The sequence below is a fragment of the Salmo salar genome, chromosome ssa10 (genome assembly GCF_905237065.1).
Source record: "Salmo salar chromosome ssa10, Ssal_v3.1, whole genome shotgun sequence".
In the NCBI taxonomy this organism is placed as follows: Eukaryota; Metazoa; Chordata; class Actinopteri; order Salmoniformes; family Salmonidae; genus Salmo; species Salmo salar.
This window is the reverse complement of record NC_059451.1, coordinates 50,056,794-50,079,305: the sequence shown is the minus strand read 5'-3', so window position 1 is coordinate 50,079,305 and position 22,512 is coordinate 50,056,794. Positions and strand designations below refer to the sequence as shown.

The 22,512-nt window shown below is 42.0% G+C and overlaps 1 protein-coding gene across 3 annotated transcripts in view; it reads right to left on the bottom strand.

Moving 5' to 3' along the window:
• LOC106560563 (DENN domain-containing protein 1B) overlaps positions 1-22,512 on the bottom strand; it is a 259,880-nt gene that overhangs the window by 90,186 nt on the left and 147,182 nt on the right. For all 3 annotated transcript variants that reach the window (XM_014123560.2, XM_045687897.1, XM_045687898.1), the window contains 2 exons: positions 20,618-20,719; positions 2,468-2,593 (listed from right to left, as the gene is read on the bottom strand). In XM_014123560.2, coding sequence (XP_013979035.2) covers positions 2,468-2,593; positions 20,618-20,719 — 228 coding nt within the window. The remainder of the gene's footprint in view (positions 1-2,467; positions 2,594-20,617; positions 20,720-22,512) is intronic.

Sequence of the window (22,512 nt, the reverse complement as noted above, 5' to 3'; positions counted from 1 at the left end):
TTGTATCTAAGGGTAAGGGTTAGGGATAGGTTATTACAGGTTTGTATTGAAGGGTAAGGGTTAGGGTTAGGTTATTACAGGTTTGTATTGAAGGGTTAGGGATAGGTTCTCACAGGTTTGTATTGAAGGGTAAGGGTTAGGGCAGTCCTTCTCAAATATTGGGGCGCGCCCCCCTGGGGGGGCTCAGAGCGATGCTGGGGGGGGCGCGTGTGACCCCGGGGAACATGCTTTTTTTTGCCACAGGGAGTAGGGTTTTTTGCACCGAACAAGAGTACACAGCACAGAGCAGGAGATATGAAGTGCAGATAACAAACCCTTAAGAGACACCATGGAAAAATATTTAACAGGGATGAAAAGAAAGGCAGAGAAAGACGGATAATGAGACAAACGTAAGTTTCCCGAAAGCTAAGACGAGGAAATATGACGAAGCGTATGTAGCGCTTGGCTTCACTGTGACTACGGTGGGAGACGAGGAAAGACCGGTATGTTTACTGTGTCTAAATGTCTTAAATATTGGCAGCGGCCAGCATGAAGCCAAATAAATGAAGGCGTCACTTAAAGACATTACACCCCAATCACGCTGATAAGCCGCTTGAGTTTTTTCAGCGAAAACGTGCCGAATATTGCCAACAATCATCCCGCTTTGTGAATGTTACTTCAGTAAACCAGCGAGCACTGTTAGCATCATATAAGGTGGCATACCAAATTGCTCAGTGCAAAAAACCCCACTCCATAGCAGAGGAGCTGATACTGCCTGCAGCATTAGACATGGTCTCTGTCATGCTGGATGACGCAAGTGCTGCAAAAATAAAAACGATCCCTCTGTCCAATGACACTGTCGCCAGACGTATAAATGACATTGCTAACGATCTTAAAGAACAGCTGGTAGATAAACTCAAAGACAAACGTTTTGCCTTACAGTTCGATGAAGCAACTGACAGCAACAAAGACTGTTTGTTTATCGCTTCTGTACGTTTTGACATGACAAACTCCCCGTGTGAGGATCCAGCTCCAACTGGTTTCAGCTCTGCAGAGGAGGACCAGTTCATTGATATGACGTCTGACTCCACATTGAGACTGAGGTTCACATCACAGACACTGAGTGAATTCTGGCTGAGTGTAGAGAGGCAGTATCCACTCTTAGGGCAGAGGGCCATGGGCATTCTTCTTCCTTTTGCAACATCTTATCTTTGTGAGACTGGCTTCTCTGCTGTTGCTGCACTGAAGACCAAGTACAGGTCCCAGCTAAACATTGAGCAGGAGCTGAGAGTTGCAGTATCATGCTTCAAACCCCGCTTCGAAAAGCTGTGCTCTGCAAAACGTGCTCATTGTAGCCACTAATCCTGACTTCCTCATTTTGATTACAAAAAAATCAGCACAAATTGTTTTATTCATTTTTGTTTTATAGGTCAAAGTGTTTCATATATTGTGCTCCTGAGTTAATGTTGCTGATCAATTTGAATTTATTATTATTTATTGATTATATTTAATTTTATTTTTCAATATCAAATGGTCAAAAATGTTTTAAATTTCAGGCAAATTCATGCACTTTAAGTCTTTGTTACAGACTAAAAAACAATGTTAATAAAGTTATTCTTTGTTGTAAGTTGATCTATATTTCTTTCTTTTTTCTTTTTTTGTTTTATTTAATGTTAATAAGGATACAATGTTATGCAGAGGTGTACTTATAACAATTTTATAGACAAATGATACTATTTACAGTCGCGGCGGAGAGTTGGGGGGCGCGAAATGTTTACTTCTTCCTAGGGGGGGGCGTAACAGAAAATAATTGAGAAGCACTGGGTTAGGGTAAGGTTATTACAGGTTTGTATCTAAGGGTAAGGGTTAGGGATAGGTTATTACAGGTTTGTATCTAAGGGTAAGGGTTAGGGATAGGTTATTACAGGTTTGTATCTAAGGGTAAGGGTTAGGGATAGGTTATTACAGGTTTGTATCTAAGGGTAAGGGTTAGGGTTAGGTTATTACAGGTTTGTATTGAAGGGTAAGGGTTAGGTTATTACAGGTTTGTATTGAAGGGTTAGGGTTAGGTTATTACAGGTTTGTATTGAAGGGTAAAGGTTAGGGTTAGGTTATTACAGGTTTGTATTGAAGGGCAAGGGTTAGGTTATTACAGGTTTGTATCTAAGGGTAAGGGTTAGGTTATTACAGGTTATTACAGGTTTGTATTGAAGGGTAAGGGTTAGGTTCTCACAGGTTTGTATCTAAGGGTTAGGGTTAGGTTATTACAGGTTATTACAGGTTTGTATTGAAGGGTTAGGGTTAGGTTATTACAGGTTTGTATCTAAGGGTTAGGGTTAGGTTATTACAGGTTTGTATCTAAGGGTAAGGGTTAGGTTATTACAGGTTTGTATCTAAGGGTAAGGGTTAGGTTATTACAGGTTTGTATCTAAGGGTAAGGGTTAGGTTATTACAGGTTTGTATTGAAGGGTAAGGGTTAGGTTATTACAGGTTTGTATCGGAGGGCGTCTCTGTAGGATCCAAACAGAGCAGCCTGAGCGCGGAGGAAGGATCTCGCTACTCCACTTCCTGTTGCTGTCGACTGCTTCTTCAGCTTACTCTTCAGAGAGTGGAGCTGAGAGAGAGGGAGACAGAGGGAAAGAGAGAAAGAAAGAGGGGGTAGAGAGAGAGAGAGAGAGAGAGAGAGAGAGAGAGAGAGAGAGAGAGAGAGAGAGAGAGAGAGGGAGGAGAGAGAGGTGAAAGGGAATGAGAGAAAGAGGGAGGAGAGAGAGAGAGGGAGAGAGAGAGAGAGGAGGGAAAGTTAATTGAACACCTCTGAAGTTGGAAGCTGGAATGGAATATACATTCTGTGTGTGAAGAGTCACATTTAAGGGTCATCCCCAGAAAATAAAGTGTAGCTTCTCTCCTTCTCTCCTTCCTAGAAGCTTATCTGTTGTGCTGCAGAGAGCACCTGCTGCTCTGTCAATTGAGAAGAGGATGGAAGGAGAGGGGTATGGGGGGAGGAGAGAAGAGAGATGGGGAGGAGAGGAGAGAGAGGGATGGGAGAGGAAAGAGGAGAGAGGAGAGAGGGATGGAGAGGAAAGAGGGATGGGAGGAGAGGAGAGAGGAAAGAGGAGAGAGGGATGGGGAGGAAAGAGGAGAGAGGGATGGGGAGGAGAGAGGAAAGAGGGATGAGAGGGATGGGGAGGAGAGAGGGATGGGGAGGAGAGCGGGAAAGAGGAGAGAGGAAAAAGGAGAGGGATGGGAGGAGAGAGGAAAGAGGAGAGAGGGATGGGGGAGAAGGAGGGGAGTTTGGGAGGGAGTGAGAAAGAAATTCCACAGTTGTCTCGTTCTCTACTTCATTTCTTTGAATCTCTTCTCTCTCCCCTTTCTCTGTTTCCATCACTCTCTGTACTATCCTCCTGCAATGGTCTCCTGACATGAAGGAGCTGTAATTCATTTATTTCTGAGCGCTGAGTTCTCTCTGTACAGAACAGTAGGGAACAGTACAGTAGGGAACAGTGGAGGACAGTACAGTGGAGGACAGAACAGTACAGTACAGTGGAGGACAGAACAGTACAGAACAGTACAGTAGGGAACAGTAGGGAACAGTACAGTAGGGAACAGTGGAGGACAGAACAGTAGGGAACAGTACAGTACAGAACAGTAGGGAACAGTACAGTAGGGGACAGAACAGTAGGGAACAGTACAGTAGGGGAAGAACAGTAGGGAACAGTACAGTGGGGAACAGTACAGCACAGTAGGGAACAGTACAGTAGGGGACAGTACAGCACAGTAGGGAACAGTACAGTAGGGGACAGTACAGTAGGGAACAGCACAGTAGGGAACAGTACAGTAGGGTACAGTACAGTAGGGAGGAGTACAGTACAGTAGGGTACAGTACAGTAGGGACCAGTACAGTACAGTACAGTAGGGAACAGTACAGTAGGGAACAGTACAGTAGGGAACAGAACAGTACAGTAGGGGACAGAACAGTACAGTAGGGGACAGTACAGTAGGGCACAGAACAGTACAGTAGGGGACAGTACAGTAGGGCACAGAACAGTAGGGGCAGGAACAGTACAGTAGAAAGCAGTACAGTACAGTAGGGGACAGTACAGTAGGGCACAGAACAGTACAGTAGGGAACAGCACAGTACAGGAGAGTACAGTACAGTAGAAAGCAGTACAGTACAGTAGGGGACAGTACAGTAGGGCACAGAACAGTACAGTAGGGAACAGTACAGTACAGTAGGGGACAGTACAGTAGGGAACAGTACAGTAGGGGACAGAACAGTACAGTAGGGGACAGAACAGTACAGTAGGGGACAGTACAGTAGGGCACAGAACAGTACAGTAGGGGACAGTACAGTAGGGCACAGAACAGTAGGGGCAGGAACAGTACAGTAGGGAACAGTACAGTAGAAAGCAGTACAGTACAGTAGGGGACAGTACAGTAGGGCACAGAACAGTACAGTAGGGAACAGCACAGTACAGGAGAGTACAGTACAGTAGAAAGCAGTACAGTACAGTAGGGCACAGAACAGTACAGTAGGGAACAGTACAGTACAGTAGGGGAGAGTACAGTACAGTAGGGAACAGTACAGTACAGTAGGGAACAGTACAGTACAGTAGGGAACAGTACAGTACAGTAGGGAACAGTACAGTAGGGGCAGGAACAGTACAGTAGGGAACAGTACAGTAGGGAACAGTACAGTACAGTAGGGGACAGTACAGTAGGGAACAGTACAGTAGAAAGCAGTACAGTACAGTAGGGGACAGTACAGTAGGGGAGAGTACAGTACAGAAAGCAGTACAGTACAGTAGGGGACAGTACAGTAGAAAGCAGTACAGTACAGTACAGTAGGGGACAGTACAGTAGGGGAGAGTACAGTAGGGAACCGCACAGTACAGTAGGGGAGAGTACAGTACAGTAGAAAGCAGTACAGTAGGGGACAGTACAGTACAGTAGAAAGCAGTACAGTACAGTAGGGGACAGTACAGTAGGGAACAGTACAGTAGAAAGCAGTACAGTACAGTAGGGGACAGTACAGTAGGGGACAGTACAGTAGAAAGCATCCCTTGCTCCACCAGGACGGTCTAAGGACTGTCAAAAGCCTCTTCACCTGTTCTGAAGTCTGTCTGTCTGTCCGTCTGTGCAAAAGAGGACTGTATAGTACTTTATCTCCCGGTCTGTCTTGTACATAATCATAAAATATTAAATGTCCCTTGGTGTTAAGGACCACGTTGTTGATAAGCATATTGTGAAATGTTTAACAGTCTAAGAACTGTACCTATTGATTCCCATGTGAACACATACATCACATTTACCACCACGTAACGTACAGCAAGATGTCATTCATTCTCAGTAATTAACACCCTCAGGAGACCAGACCAAAACAATCACTACTCTATGTAATATTAGGAGAATATTGTTTGAGTTTCAGAAAGTATAGGGAGGAGAAGCAGCGTGTTAAGAGTCACCATCTCACTGAGAGGACAGGAACGGAGAGAGTAGCACTCTGGAACTGGGACAAAGACGAAACAAACCACTCAGCTCCCAGCTCTCCCTCCCCTGGGATTTAGTCTGCCTCTCTCCACCCTGTCCCTTTCCCCGTCCTTTCCTGCCTGCTACTATCCACCAGGAACATTCCCTGCTTCCCTCCCAGGCATAAACAGCAGTTTACCACTGCTAAATGAACAACTGTCATCTCCACACTCCCTCATTGTTGTTAAATGCCTTTATGTTTATGTAAAGTTGTTACTGAAATTAATATTTCATGTTTGTGTGCGTTTTTTTCTCTCACTGCTAATCATTAAAAGGTCTTTTTTTTTCAGTGTAAGAATCAAAGACAACAGACTGTCAGTCAGTCTAGCAGGAGAGGGCTGATACCCTGAAGACTGCCAGGCAGGGAGAAGTAGATTCTGCTGTTCGCTGAGTTCTGAAGATCACCGTTTAGAGGAGAACGGTTACAAATACTTTTTAATGAGAGGGTGGGACACAGAAAGATGTTCTGTTTCACAATAGAATTAGAATGATGTTGTTTTAGCCACAAGTTACAATTTTGAAAATGTGTCTTGATTTGTTTTGGAAGGAAATTACATAGTTAAGTGACAACAATAAATTATACAATTTACTGTAAAAAAAAAAAAAAAGTGTTTACTTTAAGACAGAAAAAAATCCTAAATAATCCCATTTAGGCAACAATCACAATATGAGCTAATAAAAACACAAGCCCAAACAAGCCATAGAACAACCTCAACACAGACAGACAGAGGCTAGCTGGTGCAGTAACATCTCATCAGGCATACAGCAGCACTAATGGTCTCCGTCAGACTAATTAGCCATCATATTGTAACCACACACACCCTGCTCTACAGGTGATGACCCTATTTGGCAGTGACATGTTTTACTGTAAAGTCACACTGACTACCAGCAGATGAAAGGGACCGATTCCCCCAATGGGTCCAATTAACTATAGCATTATGTATAGAGAAAGAGAGAGAGAGAAAGACAGAGAGAGAAAGAGAGAGAGAGAGAAAGAGAAAGGACGAGAGAGAAGAAAGAGGGAGAGAGAGAGAGAAAAAGAGAGAGAAAAAGAGAGAGAAAGATGATGAGGATAGGCTACCCGTCCTGTTGGGGGAGGACACAGAGAGCTGTGTGTTGGCAGCGCACTACATTGCTGCCTGCCTGCCATAAGTTGAGGGACAGTGTCTGACAGACCAATAAACCTGCACATGTACTCTACTGTATGGCTATTGTTATTGTTGAATGTATGGTTATTCTGACCCTTGGTTATTGTCGTTACTGTTGTCCTGTTGACAATTTTGATTCTCATTTTTATATTGTAAATATCCAAAATAAGCTTTGGCAATATGTACATTGTTACGTCATGCCAATAAAGCGAATTGAATTGAAAGAAAGAGAAAGAAAGAAAGAGGGAGAGAGAGAAAGAGAGAAAGAGGGAGAGAGAGAAAGAGAGAAAGAGGGAGAGAGAGAAAGAGAAAAAGAGAAAGCGAAAAAGAGAAAGCGAGAAAGCGAAAAAGAGAGAGACAGAGCGAAAGAGCGAAAGAGAAAGAAAGAGAGAAAGAGAGAGAGAGAGAGCGAGAGAAAGAGAGAGAGAGCGAGAGAAAGAGAGAAAGAGCGAGAGAGAGAGCGAGAGAAAGAGAGAGCGAGAGAAAGAGAGAGAGAGAGAAAGAGAAAGAGAGAAAGAGAGAGAGCGAGAGAAAGAAAGAGAGAGAAAGAGAGAGAGAGAGCGAGAGCGAGAGAGAGCGAGAAAGAGAGCGAGAAAGAGAGCAAGAAAGAGCAAGAAAGAGAGCAAGAAAGAGAGCAAGAAAGAGAGCAAGAAAGAGAGCAAGAAAGAGAGCGAGAAGAGAGAAAGAGAGAAAGAGAGAAAGAGAGAGAAATAGAGAGAAAGAAAGGAGAAGAGAGGCTGGGAGAGAGAGAAGAGAGAGAGGCTGGGAGAGAGAGAGAGAGAAGAGAGAGAGAGGCTGGGAGAGGGAGAAGAGAGAGAGGCTGGGAGAGAGAGAGGCTGGGAGAGAGAAGAGAGAGAGAGAGAGGCTGGGAGAGAGAGAGAGAGAGAGAGAGAGTCTGGGAGAGAGAGTCTGGGAGAGAGAGTCTGGGAGAGAGAGGCTGGGAGAGAGAGGCTGGGAGAGAGAGGCTGGGAGAGAGAGACTGGGAGAGAGAGCCTGGGAGAGAGAGAGAGAGAGAGCCTGGGGAGAGAGAGAGAGAGAGCCTGGGGAGAGAGAGAGAGAGAGAGAGAGAGAGAGAGGAGAGAAGAGAGAGAGAGAGAGGAGAGAAGAGAAGAGGGAAGAGGAAAGAAAGACTTAAATAAACCCTGAGTTATGATAGTAATAATGTAATAAAGCAGAGGCCTTTCCCGTATAGCTGTGATCTTTTCAATTTACATCAAGGGAGGATGGCTGTGGATGAAAGGCGTGGGTCCGAGGAGCGGCAGGCCGGCCGACAGCCACACAGGGCAGACACGAGGGCTCATTAAACCGACACAGCCTCCCCATAACAAGGACTGAAGTGGCTAGCATAAAGAGCACGGGTTCACAGGTCAGACCGGGAACAGATCTCTATTTAAACGCAGCAACTGGAGATGGTAATTAGCAGGTGCAGTAGTGATCTCTGTCTCTCAGTAAAGGATGAAACTAGCTACTGAAGATGGGAGAGTAACTGGATCATCCTAGAGACTGGGCTCTGGGCTAGGGTAGTTTACACACACACACACACACACATCAATGTCATGTAACACTATTGTCAAGTTTTTCTGATTGAACTGGTCTTCTCCGTGTGATCATGTGATGACAAATATACACAGACAAATGTAATGGATAATTATACAAACACTTAATTATATACAAAATAAAAAACAAACTGCTTTATAATAGCATTTTGGCAGAACACTCAACATTGATTAACTTCAGAATATCCAATAAACAATTGGTAAATAATTTTACAAACGAGTACAAAGAGTTCAATTTTCAAACATAAAGAAAGAAAATCTTGAAGTGTCCAGTGCAGTAAAATGCCATGTCCTTCAGCTCTCCTACTTCTCCCTGTCCAGACTGTCTAGCAGCGTCTACAGTAGTGTTATTTAGAGAAACAGAGACTAGATTTATCAGTAGCTAGTCTCATCCTGACTGTCTATAGCAGCGTCTACAGTAGTGTTATTTAGAGAAACAGAGACTAGTTTCATCATCATAAGGACACCAGGAGAACCCAGTACAGCTGTCATGGATAACGAGGCTTGGCTGGTAGCTTTGCTGCCTGCGTCCTCTAGACACATGGGAATTAACATCCACTAGCATCGTTTCATAGCAGACTGTCAAACCACGCACTGTACTGCTCAGGCACCGACTGTCTTGACGACTTTTACACTGGCAAAAGATACAGCACGGCTAATTGTTACTAAACATTTGACCAATATTTATCTACAACAGCAGTTAAAACATATACTGTATGACTCCCTAGCTAAAACCAGGCAGTATTTTGACAGGCTAAAACCCAGCAGCATGTTGACAGGCTAAAACCCGGCAGCATTTTGACAGGCTAAAACCCAGCAGCATGTTGACAGGCTAAAACCCAGCAGCATGGTGACAGGCTACAACCAGGCAGCATGTTGACAGTCTACAACCAGGCAGCATGTTGACAGGCTACAACCAGGCAGCATGTTGACAGGCTAAAACCAGGCAGCATTTTGACAGGCTAAAACCCAGCAGCATGTTGACAGGCTAAAACCCGGCAGCATTTTGACAGGCTAAAACCCAGCAGCATGTTGACAGGCTAAAACCCAGCAGCATGTTGACAGGCTAAAACCAGGCAGCATTTTGACAGGCTAAAACCAGGCAGCATTTTGACAGGCTAAAATCCAGCAGCATGTTGACAGGCTAAAACCCAGCAGCGTGTTGACAGGCTAAAACCCAGCAGCATGTTGACAGGCTAAAACCCAGCAGCATTTTGACAGGCTAAAACCCAGCAGCATGTTGACAGGCTAAAACCAGGCAGCATTTTGACAGGCTAAAACCAGGCAGCATTTTGACAGGCTACAACCAGGCAGCATGTTGACAGGCTAAAACCAGGCAGCATTTTGACAGGCTAAAACCCAGCAGCATGTTGACAGGCTAAAACCCGGCAGCATTTTGACAGGCTAAAACCCAGCAGCATGTTGACAGGCTAAAACCCAGCAGCATGTTGACAGGCTAAAACCAGGCAGCATTTTGACAGGCTAAAACCAGGCAGCATTTTGACAGGCTAAAATCCAGCAGCATGTTGACAGGCTAAAACCCAGCAGCGTGTTGACAGGCTAAAACCCAGCAGCATGTTGACAGGCTAAAACCCAGCAGCATTTTGACAGGCTAAAACCCAGCAGCATGTTGACAGGCTAAAACCAGGCAGCATTTTGACAGGCTAAAACCAGGCAGCATTTTGACAGGCTAAAACCAGGCAGCATTTTGACAGGCTAAAACCCAGCAGCATTTTGACAGGCTAAACGTGTGTAAAGAAATGAAAAACAAAAGTAAGTGTTTGGCTGAAATATAATGAAGCATTTCACAACTATTTTAAACTAGACAGCAGTGATTGGAGTGGATATAGGAGTTAAAACCCAGCAGTAATTCAACACAGAAAATAATCTTTACCATAATTATATACAATTAATGATGACAGCAAGAATTAATTCTCCAAACTCTGAAACTATTTTTCAAATCAATCACACCCTCCAAAATTAGCACCAGCACATATAACACTCCCAAATGATGACCCTGATACTGCTGCTGCGGTAGAAAGTTGAGATTTCTCTTCTAAAACAAAAATAATGTTTTGTTAAGATTCTGTCCAGGGAAAGAAGGCCGTGGGGACGCAATTAAAGAACTACAAAGAAAAAAGAAATAGTTATGAAAATCATCCCGCTTTCTTTTGATGTGCTGCAGCCCGAATTGTACACATATATACTCACGCACAAAGACGTGTACACACACACACACACACACACACACACACACACTGTTCATATTTCAAACTTTAAATTAAAAAAAGAATATCTGACATAATACTCAATATAAAACTATTCTTCAGGGTGCTGAACTCTATTAACTGGTGTAATAAAACTAACCATAATAACAACGTTATTCAAGACAAACGGACTCAACTGCTTGTTTATTTATATCCATAATCTTTATTTTAATTAACCGTTTTCTCTAGTTGCAAAGCAAACCAATGACTTCCAAGGCCATCAGTCTCAACCTGTGATTTAAGATGAGAGGACTGAGAGGGTTGGTTTTAATATCAAGCCTGGTTCCTGTTGCTGTTGAGATGCGTAGCTACAAGTCCCACGGGAGAACAAACAAAGCCTCTGATACCTACAGCCCATAATGAGCAGGAATATAGATCCATCAGCATTTTACTACCTGCAGTGAAATAAGCACATCAAACAGATGATTTTGTGTGTCATTATGCATTCATGTGTGTGTGTGTGTGTGTGTGTGTGTGTGTGTGTGTGTGTGTGCTTTCATGTGTTCCCGTGTGTGTGTTTTCATTTGAACTAATAGGGATATCTCATGGTGGATGCTACTCCCTGGAGTGAGGCTACTTTGTCAGGCTGACCCTGGATAGCAGGCTGACCCTGGATAGCAGGCTGACCCTGGATAGCAGGCTGACCCTGGATAGCAGGCTGACCCTGGATAGCAGGCTGACCCTGGATAGCAGGCTGACCCTGGATAGCAGGCTCCAGGATGAGCTGGGAGTTTTACATAATTAAACATATCTAAATGTCCTCCCTGGGTCTAATACAGAGAGGACCAGAGCACCAACACAGAGAGACCGACAGAGAGAGAGACAGCTCCAGATCGAGGGAGGGAGGGGGACACAAATTACAAATAAAATGCATGATTCATCATCAGATCGTAATAAAAATGGTTACCTGGCGATAACCTTCCTTTTTAACTCATGTTCATTAGGCTTCATTAATAAGAGCAGCTCAGTACAGTACTGGTCTTACAGTACAAGCCAATCACAGAGGCAGTTAGCTTATAGGTGGGGAAGTAATGCAGCTGTTTCACAGTGGGAATGGGTTGCTGGAGGTGAAACACACACACACCTGGCCCTCATCTGTCTTCACAGTATAGACAGCTGTGGCTGTGGCTTATTGTGGACGAAGCAGAAACATGTAAGTAGAGAAATCTTTCTCCTGATTTAAATGTCAGCTTGGTGTGTTGAGTGATGATCGTTCACTGTCTACAGGACTCAGTGTGACTGTTAGTGAGACAGGATAGTACATTCCTCTGTCTGAGGGGGGGGGCTGAGTAGCAACGTTGGCTGCCGATGATGTTGTTTTCTGTGAATGTCGGAGGCTGAACTTCCAATTAAAGCTGTGGTGTTTGATTAACAGTGCCACGTGATCTTTGAACACACAATCTCTCTCCCTCTACTTCATTTGTTAACTTCCAACCGCAGTCTTAAAATACAACAAGGAGGTGTGCACTGGGTAAACTTCCCACCTTGATTGGGAACACAGACAATCAAATATAGGAATGGAAGAAATGTAAGGAACAGTGTGTCAACAACGCAGCGGGAAAGAGAACAGAGGGAATTACATTGCGATCTGAAAGAGTTGCGTCTGAAAATGAACATGTTCTCAAATCCTCCCTCGAATGTGTAAAACACACTAAAAGAAAAACACTTTTTTTTTAAAATCCTCTAGTTTTTGATATGAAGTCTACGGGATCAAATAAAAATGGGATTCATTCAAACATTGTCTGTCTTCGGAATTAATGGCTGCTTAATTTGCTATTCTTGGATACTTTTAATGACTAGCAGGGTAAACAACCACACTACACCCCAATTAATACCGTATCTGTATAACACACTGTAGGAGAAGTCTGAAAAAGGATATAAAAACAATAAATAATGAAAGCACGTTGATCTTCAGAACAGCACTGTGGTTCAAAATGCACATTCTTTATTCTGTACAGCCGTCAACAAGTTGGTTTTAATAAAACACATAGAACTCAGAGTCCTATATTAGTAGCATCTATAGAAAAGTGTCTAAAACTTTCCTTAGCTTAAGAACCCAGAAACCTTTTCAGACCATTGCCACAAATAAACAGAAAAACTCATTTAACTCAAATCAATGGCACTAATGAACACATATTAAGAGCCAATAGTTATTTTATTTGTTGAAGAAAAAAAAACGATTTAACATTATACTACAACATTATAATTTAACATTATAAAAATGATTTATTTCCTTCTATAAATGTACTTAATATCCAGGCAATAACCCTAAACAGATGATGGCTAGGAAAGTCAGAATACATTTATTATATCAGCTGCATGATATTTTCATTTAATTTCAATACTCAACAAGAAATATGTAGCATTGATGCAAATGTTTAATGTTTTATTCAGTAACATTTGTCTGTCATATTTTTATTTGATCAAAAGTAATTTAATTCAACCAAAATAATCAACAGAAATAGACTTATTTTAGAAAATCACAAGTCAAACTTTATTGAAAAATGATTTATGTGAAAGACTATATTTACTACCACCGTCAGTAGTGAACATTCCCAGTGTGCGTAGCAGGACAAATTTAGAAGAAAAACAATTAGCACAGGACCTTCAACTATGTCTCATCTGATGTTTCCAATAAAAACACGGCAGAAATCTTTCTCAGAAGATTACACACATCCTTTTTTCACCCTTTTACCAATTATTCTCTCTATTTGTAAATCTTTCACTTTTTCACCAAGCGGAAGCGCTACTGGCGAGGTAGCATTTCTAATAGTCAATAAATCTGAAATATTATGTGTGAAATTGAGGGAAAAAGCCATTAAGGGCTGGGCAGCAGAGGGGGCAGCGGAGGGGCCCTGTCTGGGAGTGGGCCAAGTAACTAAGGAAGTCTGTGACCCCTGACCCCTCCAGAGCCGGGCCAGTGGTCAGCTGGAGCCGTAATGGACGCCACATGCACGTAGCCTCTCCGCAGCCGCAATTAGGTACATACATACTCCAAAGAAAGCGTTTGGCTTCAATCAATATCAGAGAGAGCTGCTTTCTTTCTTTACTTGAAACACACCCAAACAAGGTTGGCCCCTGGCTCTATTTTATTATGCTTCGTTTTTATGGATGGAGAGGCGTTGAACTTTCTGAATAGGGATACATAGAAAGCTCTCACTAACTGAATCCTAGATTGGATAAGGCTGAGGTGAAAGGAGATGAAGGTTATTAAGTCGACTTAAGCCGTCTACCCCTGATAAGTTCATATTAACAGTACCACAAACCACGTTTTTTCTGCCAGTAAAGTCATACCTTATAAAAAGAAATCACGACACCTGTGATGGAAACAGTTTCGGTACAATTTTATAAAAATGCAGACAGATAATTTGTTCGTGCGACATGGTGTGATCTTTTTGTGTCAGTAAAATTAATTATGTGAGAAATGGCAGTGGAAACGCAAATATTTATATAAAAAGCATCATATGGAAGTAAGCTTGGAGTCACGCGATGATATGATATGTGATCCTCCCACTAGGACTCAGGAAACCATGCAGTTTATTAGTCTACGGATGAAATAAGTTATGATGAAGTTAACAGGGTGGTGAAGGTGTACAGTGATGAGCTTGATGCTCCTTTCTAATAAACATTGAGTGTCTTATTCTGGTGCCATGAAGATCGATGCGTGATTGCCATTTGACAAATAAAAACATTCTCACTCTTATCCATAATAATCTCAGCATATAGACTAGCCTACCGCACTGTATTTACGAGCTGTTGGCCAGAGTTGGCACATTTGCTATTTAACACAATCATTTTTTGTGACAAAACTATCGGTAGACTTGAAAATGCGATGGAAACACATTGAACTTTACATTTTATTCGACACATGAAAACGTAAGTAAAAAAAAAAGTACATTTTGTGTGCACTGTCATCACGCAATGATTTTTATCTGCAACAAGTCAGTTTGGTGGAAACGCACCACTGGTGGGAAAATATTTTCTTTATGCAGATTTTGGAATATTCGCATGATACTCTGTCGCCAAATGAATGGAAACCTAGCTAATGTAATTTCTGTACATTCTTCTCCTAACTGGATGGAAACCTAGCGAATGTAATTTCTGTACATTCTTCTCCTAACTGGACGGAAACCTAGCTAATGTAATTTCTCTACATTCTTCTCCTAACTGGACGGAAACCTAGCTAATGTAATTTCTGTACATTCTTCTCCTAACTGGATGGAAACCTAGCTAATGCAATTTCTGTACATACTTCTCCTAACTGGATGGAAACCTAGCTAATGTAATTTCTGTACATTCTTCTCCTAACTGGATGGAAACCTAGCTAATGCAATTTCTCTACATTCTTCTCCTAACTGGATGGAAACCTAGCTAATGTAATTTCTGTACATTCTTCTCCTAACTGGATGGAAACCTAGCTAATGCAATTTCTGTACATTCTTCTCCTAACTGGACGGAAACCTAGCTAATGCAATTTCTCTACATTCTTCTCCTAACTGGACGGAAACCTAGCTAATGTAATTTCTCTACATTCTTCTCCTAACTGGACGGAAACCTAGCTAATGCAATTTCTCTACATTCTTCTCCTAACTGGACGGAAACCTAGCCAATGCAATTTCTCTACATTCTTCTCCTAACTGGACGGAAACCTAGCTAATGCAATTTCTGTACATACTTCTCCTAACTGGACGGAAACCAAGCTAATGTAATTTCTGTACATTCTTCTCCTAACTGGACGGAAACCTAGCTAATGTAATTTCTCTACATTCTTCTCCTAACTGGACGGAAACCTAGCTAATGTAATTTCTGTACATTCTTCTCCTAACTGGACGGAAACCAAGCTAATGTAATTTCTCTACATTCTTCTCCTAACTGGACGGAAACCAAGCTAATGTAATTTCTGTACATTCTTCTCCTAACTGGACGGAAACCTAGCTAATGTAATTTCTGTACATTCTTCTCCTAACTGGATGGAAACCTAGCTAATGTAATTTCTGTACATTCTTCTCCTAACTGGATGGAAACCTAGCTAATGTAATTTCTCTACATTCTTCTCCTAACTGGATGGAAACCTAGCTAAATGTAATTTCTGTACATTCTTCTCCTAACTGGACGGAAACCAAGCTAATGTAATTTCTGTACATTCTTCTCCTAACTGGACGGAAACCTAGCTAATGTAATTTCTGTACATTCTTCTCCTAACTGGATGGAAACCTAGCTAATGTAATTTCTGTACATTCTTCTCCTAACTGGATGGAAACCTAGCTAATGTAATTTCTGTACATTCTTCTCCTAACTGGACGAAAAGCTAGCCGATGTAATTTCTGTACATTCTTCTCCTAACTGGATGGAAACCTAGCTAATGTAATTTCTGTACATTCTTCTCCTAACTGGATGGAAACCTAGCTAATGTAATTTCTGTACATTCTTCTCCTAACTGGATGGAAACCTAGCTAATGTAATTTCTCTACATTCTTCTCCTAACTGGATGGAAACCTAGCTAATGTAATTTCTGTACATTCTTCTCCTAACTGGACGGAAACCAAGCTAATGTAATTTCTGTACATTCTTCTCCTAACTGGACGGAAACCTAGCTAATGTAATTTCTCTACATTCTTCTAACCAGTACCCTTTACCCCCACCTACATGTACAAATTACCTGGACTAACCAGTACCCTTTACCCCCACCTACATGTACAAATTACCTGGACTAACCAGTACCGTTTACCCCCACCTACATGTACAAATTACCTGGACTAACCAGTACCCTTTACCCCCACCTACATGTACAAATTACCTGGACTAACCAGTACCCTTTACCCGTACCTACATGTACAAATTATCTGGACCGGTACCCCCTGTATATAGTCTTGTTATTGTTATTTTATTGTGTTACTTTTTACTTTAGTTTATTTGGTAAATATTTTCTTAACTCTTTCTTGAACTGCATTGTTGGTTAAGGGCTTGTAAGTAAGCATTTCACACTAAGGTCTACACCTGTTGTATTCGGCGCATGTGACAAATAAAGTTTGATTTGATATGATTTTAAGTTTGTCTATTATAATTCTAGCTGTCCTAAGTTATAATGACAGTTCTATAAAGTCAATATCAAGCAGTCAGTGAACAGTTTCTTATTGTGAGATTAAAAGTGCCAGTTTTAATTAAGGCTTCTGTTCCCCTGCAGTGGGTTCTGACGAACTGAGCAATGCCTCTCAACCAATCTCACTGTATGTAAACACAAATATCAGATGCCATGTGACACATCCTAACTAACGAGAAAACTAACAAGGGGCCAGGAATTCCCCGCAATTAATACCTGCTATTTTCCTGATTCATCTACATCACCCCTAGCGATAAGGTAGCAGGAGAAAGAGAGGGATAATTAGCTGTAGTAAATATGTGATAGCACTGTGGTGTAATAGGGGACAGGTCTTGTTTCAGGTGATTCGCCGTGAATGTGTTCTGTGATTAGTTGTAGGGAAATGGCGAGCTCCAGGATCAAAGCCGAGCTCTGAGCCACCACTTCATTTAGCAGATGACAAACACAAAGGGTTTTCTCTGTTGCCTGTCAGATTCAAAAGAGCCAGCTCCCTTTTGTGACAAACTCAGTTTGCTGTTTAATTTAGGAGTGGAGTCCCTGGGGGGAGAGAGAGAGAGAGAGAGAGAGAGAGAGAGAGAGAGAGAGAGAGAGAGAGAGAGAGAGAGAGAGACAAAGAGAGAGAGAGAGAGAGGCGGGCTGCTGCACAGTCAGAGAGAGAGGCGGTCGTACTGTAGGTATAGGTACACTGCCTCAAGAGGAGTATTAAATCCCCCCTAGAGAGGAACGAAACAAACAGCCTCCTGTGTGATTCAAACGGAGGGATGACAGGCGCGTGTGTGTGACCCTGGTTTCCTGTTGCTCGGACCGGTGTCAGCTCTACATTAATTAAAGAGAGGGAGCTGGCAGGTGGCTACAGAGGCACCACTGGTAATTGGCCCCCTTATTTTCTGTCTCTCTTGCTCCCTCTGCTTCCCTCTCCCTCTCACAAACCCCCAGCCTCTCCTCCTATCCCTCATCCCTCTCTACCTCTGTCCATTTTCAAACTCACAGTCTTTCTCGCTCTGTCGTTTCCCGGAGACGTGCCACTGGGCCGAGACGTGGCACTGGGCAGGCAGAAAAGCAGTCTTTGAGGAATAATGATTAAAATAGAGGGAGAGATGTTTCCACAGATCTGATGGCTAATGACTGATGGCTGCCCGACTTTCAGTGTGTGTGTGTGTGTGTGTGTGTGTGTGTGTGTGTGTGTGTGTGTGTGTGTGTGTGTGTGTGTGTGTGTGTGTGTGTGTGGTGTATCGGAATATTTTGAAATGAAAAGGAAGCAGCCTAAACTCTTTGGTTCGTTATAAACCTGCTGTATGTAACATATTGTGTGCTATAGCTTTGAAAATAAATGAATATGACTCTGGATTACAACAATGTTTGTTTCCAACATTAGGGCTGTTTTCCTGAAGAAGTTAAATCAGCTTCGTGTTTTGTTTCCTTGCCACGATACTAAACGAGTATTGCAATACTGGCATCTTCTGGGCCTAGTGTGTGTGTGTGTGTGTGTGTGTGTCTTTGTGAGTGTGTGTGTGGGGGGGGGGAGTGAGGAAGGAAGAGTGTGTGAGAATGTTTCTATAAGAAGATAAACTACATTGGTTGGTTGGTGAATGAGACAGAGAAAGAGGGCGGAGAGAGGGAAGGTGTGAATGGAGGTGTGTGTGTATAGGAACCATTTTAATAGACTATGTACTAGTGGGTGTGTGTGTATAGGAACCATTTTAATAGACTATGGACTAGTGGGTGTGTATAGGAACCATTTTAATAGACTATGTACTAGTGGGTGTATAGGAACCATTTTAATAGACTATGTACTAGCGGGTGTGTGTGTATAGGAACCATTTTAATAGACTATGTACTAGTGGGTGTGTGTGTATAGGAACCATTTTAATAGACTATGTACTAGTGGGTGTGTGTGTATAGGAACCATTTTAATAGACTATGTACTAGTGGGTGTGTGTGTATAGCAACCATTTTAATAGACTATGTACTAGTGTGTGTGGGTGTATAGGAACCATTTTAATAGACTATGTACTAGTCTGTGTGGGTGTATAGGAACCATTTTAATAGACTATGGACTAGTGGGTGTGTGTGTATAGGAACCATTTTAATAGACTATGTACTAGTGGGTGTGTGTGTATAGGAACCATTTTAATAGACTATGTACTAGTGGGTGTGTGTGTATAGGAACCATTTTAATAGACTATGTACTAGTGGGTGTGTGTGTATAGGAACCATTTTAATAGACTATGTACTACTGGGTGTGGGTGTATAGGAACCATTTTAATAGACTATGTACTACTGGGTGTGTGTGTATAGGAACCATTTTAATAGACTATGTACTAGTGGGTGTGTGTGTATAGGAACCATTTTAATAGACTATGTACTAGTGTGTGTGGGTGTATAGGAACCATTTTAATATACTATGTACTAGTGGGTGTATAGGAACCATTTTAATAGACTTTGTACTAGTGGGTGTGGGTGTATAGGAACCATTTTAATAGACTATGTACTAGTGGGTGTGTGTGTATAGGATCCATTATAATAGACTTTGGACTAGTGGGTGTTTGTGTATAGGAACCATTTTAATAGACTATGTACTAGTGTGTGTGGGTGTATAGGAACCATTTTAATATACTATGTACTAGTGGGTGTATAGGAACCATTTTAATAGACTTTGTACTAGTGGGTGTGGGTGTATAGGAACCATTTTAATAGACTATGTACTAGTGGGTGTGTGTGTATAGGAACCATTTTAATAGACTATGTACTAGTGGGTGTGTATAGGAACCATTTTAATAGACTATGGACTAGTGGGTGTGTATAGGAACCATTTTAATAGACTATGTACTAGTGGGTGTGTGTGTATAGGAACCATTTTAATAGACTATGTACTAGTGGGTGTGTATAGGAACCATTTTAATAGACTATGTACTAGTGGGTGTGTGTATAGGAACCATTTTAATAGACTATGTACTAGTGGGTGTATAGGAACCATTTTAATAGACTATGTACTAGTGGGTGTATAGGAACCATTTTAATAGACTATGTACTAGTGGGTGTGGGTGTATAGGAACCATTTTAATAGACAATGTACTAGTGGGTGTGGGTGTATAGGAACCATTTTAATAGACAATGTACTAGTGGGTGTGTGTGTATAGGAAACATTTTAATAGACTATGGACTAGTGGGTGTGGGTGTATAGGAACCATTTTAATAGACTATGGACTAGTGGGTGTGTGTGTATAGGAACCATTTTAATAGACTATGGACTAGTGGGTGTGGGTGTATAGGAACCATTTTAATAGACTATGGACTAGTGGGTGTGTGTGTATAGGAACCATTTTAATAGACTATGTACTAGTGGGTGTATAGGAACCATTTTAATAGACTATGTACTAGTGGGTGTATAGGAACCATTTTAATAGACTATGCACTAGTGGGTGTGGGTGTATAGGAACCATTTTAATAGACTATGCACTAGTGGGTGTTGGTGTATAGGAACCATTTTAATAGACTATGCACTAGTGGGTGTTAGTGTATAGGAACCATTTTAATAGACTATGTACTAGTGGGTGTTTATAGGAACCATTTTAATAGACTATGCACTAGTGGGTGTGGGTGTATAGGAACCATTTTAATAGACTATGTACTAGTGGGTGTGTGTGTATAGGAACCATTTTAATAGAATATGTACTAGTGGGTGTATAGGAACCATTTTAATAGACTATGGACTAATACATGATCTAAGTGATTGATAGTTGGTATTCAGCAGTCATAAAAGTATGCCTTATTTCCTCTGAAGAACTACTAAAATAGTGATTTTGTCAGACAGCAGCTCTATCAAGATGAGATGACGGCTTGGAATTAAATAATAAAGTCATTAAATAAAACAAATGTAATATACACAACAACTGAAATATTTGATTCAAGTAAAGTAAATGTGAATAAGTGATGGTTAATAAGTGATGCAGTACTGGGACAGTCACTACCATACCATCATGGGACTTTTATTCATAGTTTTACTCTGTGTTGTTACAGCATTCAACCCACACAACTCACCACGTCACTGGGCAGATTCTGCAGATCATTCTGGGGGCTCTCTAGTGTGTTGGTGTCAACGTTTAGTATCACTACATCCTCCAACGACCTGCTACGCACTCTCTGAGAGAAGAAACACAGGTTGTCAGCACACATACACCCCAATCCTGTTGTTACTCCCTCCTTAAACAGTTTGAAAACATACATCTCCCCCTCCATGTCAGACCCAACACATATGTTTTCATGTCAGGGTTTTTAATGGATTCATTTGTGTTTTTATTGTTCCCAGAACTCGATACAGTACTGCAAATATTTCACAGGTCAATATAATAGCCTGTCTTTTTACTGTTGTTTTATTTCTTTACCTACCTATTGTTCACCTAATACCTTTTTTTGCACTATTGGTTAGAGCCTGTAAGTAAACATTTCACTGTAAGGTCTACACCTGTTGTATTCGGCACACGTGACAAATAAACTTTGATTTGATTTAATAAGTCACACAGACCTGTTTTATTAGCAGTAACCCACGTGCTTGTCTACAACCAGAGAGTACCAGATATAGATAGACTGACAAGTAACATTTAAAAACTACAGTCATCACACAACTTTACTCCATACACACGTATAAATATACACCAAAATGAAGAAAAACAATTAAGTCATTATTTACAAACCATACTATTATGTCTGCGGTGCTCAGTAGACAGGTGGGGATCGGGGGCGTGTGTGTGTGTGGATCAGGTGTGTGTGTGTGTGTGTGTGTGTGGGTGGATCAGGTGTGTGTGTGTGTGTGTGTGTGTGTGTGTGTGTGTGTGTGTGTGTGTGTGTGTTGGAGGTGTGTGTGTGTGTGTGTGTGTGTGTGTGTGTGTGTGTTCTTTGTGTGTGTGTGTGTTTTTTGGGTGTGTGTGGATCAGGTGTGTGTGTGTGTGTTGGGATCAGGTGTGTGTGTGTGGATCAGGTGTGTGTGTGTGTGGATCGGGTGTGTGTGTGTGTGTGGATCGGTGTGGGTGTGTGATCGGTGTGTGTGTGTGTGTGTGTGGATCGTGTGTGTGTGTGGATCGGGTGTGTGTGTGGATCGGGTGTGTGTGTGTGGATCGGGTGTGTGTGTGTGTGTGTGTGTGTGGTCGGTGTGTGTGGATCGGGTGTGTGTGTGTGGATCAGGTGTGTGTGTGGGGGGGGGGTGGATCTCAACATTGTCACTTCGGTCTGTGACAGTCTGGGATATGGAGGCTCTCATATACACAATCACATAGTTACGCACCACACACACACACACACACACACACACACACACACACACACACACACACACACACACACACACACACACACACACACACACACACACACACACACACACACACACACACTACACACACACACACGCGTAGATGAGCAAGCACAGGCACATACACACACAGTCATATACAATATGTCACAGTGGTGGCTGAGGAGGCTTGCATGCTGATCTGGTCTAATTATGCGGTGCAGGAGAGAGGGTCTGTCACTGGTACAGTGTGTGATAAATATTGCTCCCGTCAGGTACGACACACACACACACACACCCCACACCCTCTGATCTGAAATTCTGCAGCCTTGAACTGATTCATGTAGAGTGCCGTCAAAGTATTCACACCCCTTGCCTTTTTCCACATTTTGTTATGTTACAAAGTGAGATTAAAATGGATTTAACTGACATTTTTTGGGTCAACGATCTACACAAAATAGTATAGAACATCAACGCGAAAGAAAAATTCTAACTTTCTTTTTTAAATGAATGGAAAATAAAACCCATAATATATCTTGATTAGATAAGTATTCAACCCCAATACATGTTAGAATCACCTTTGTCAGCGATTAGAGCTGTGAGTCTTTTTGGGTAAGTCTCTAAGAGCTTTGCACACCTGGACTGTACA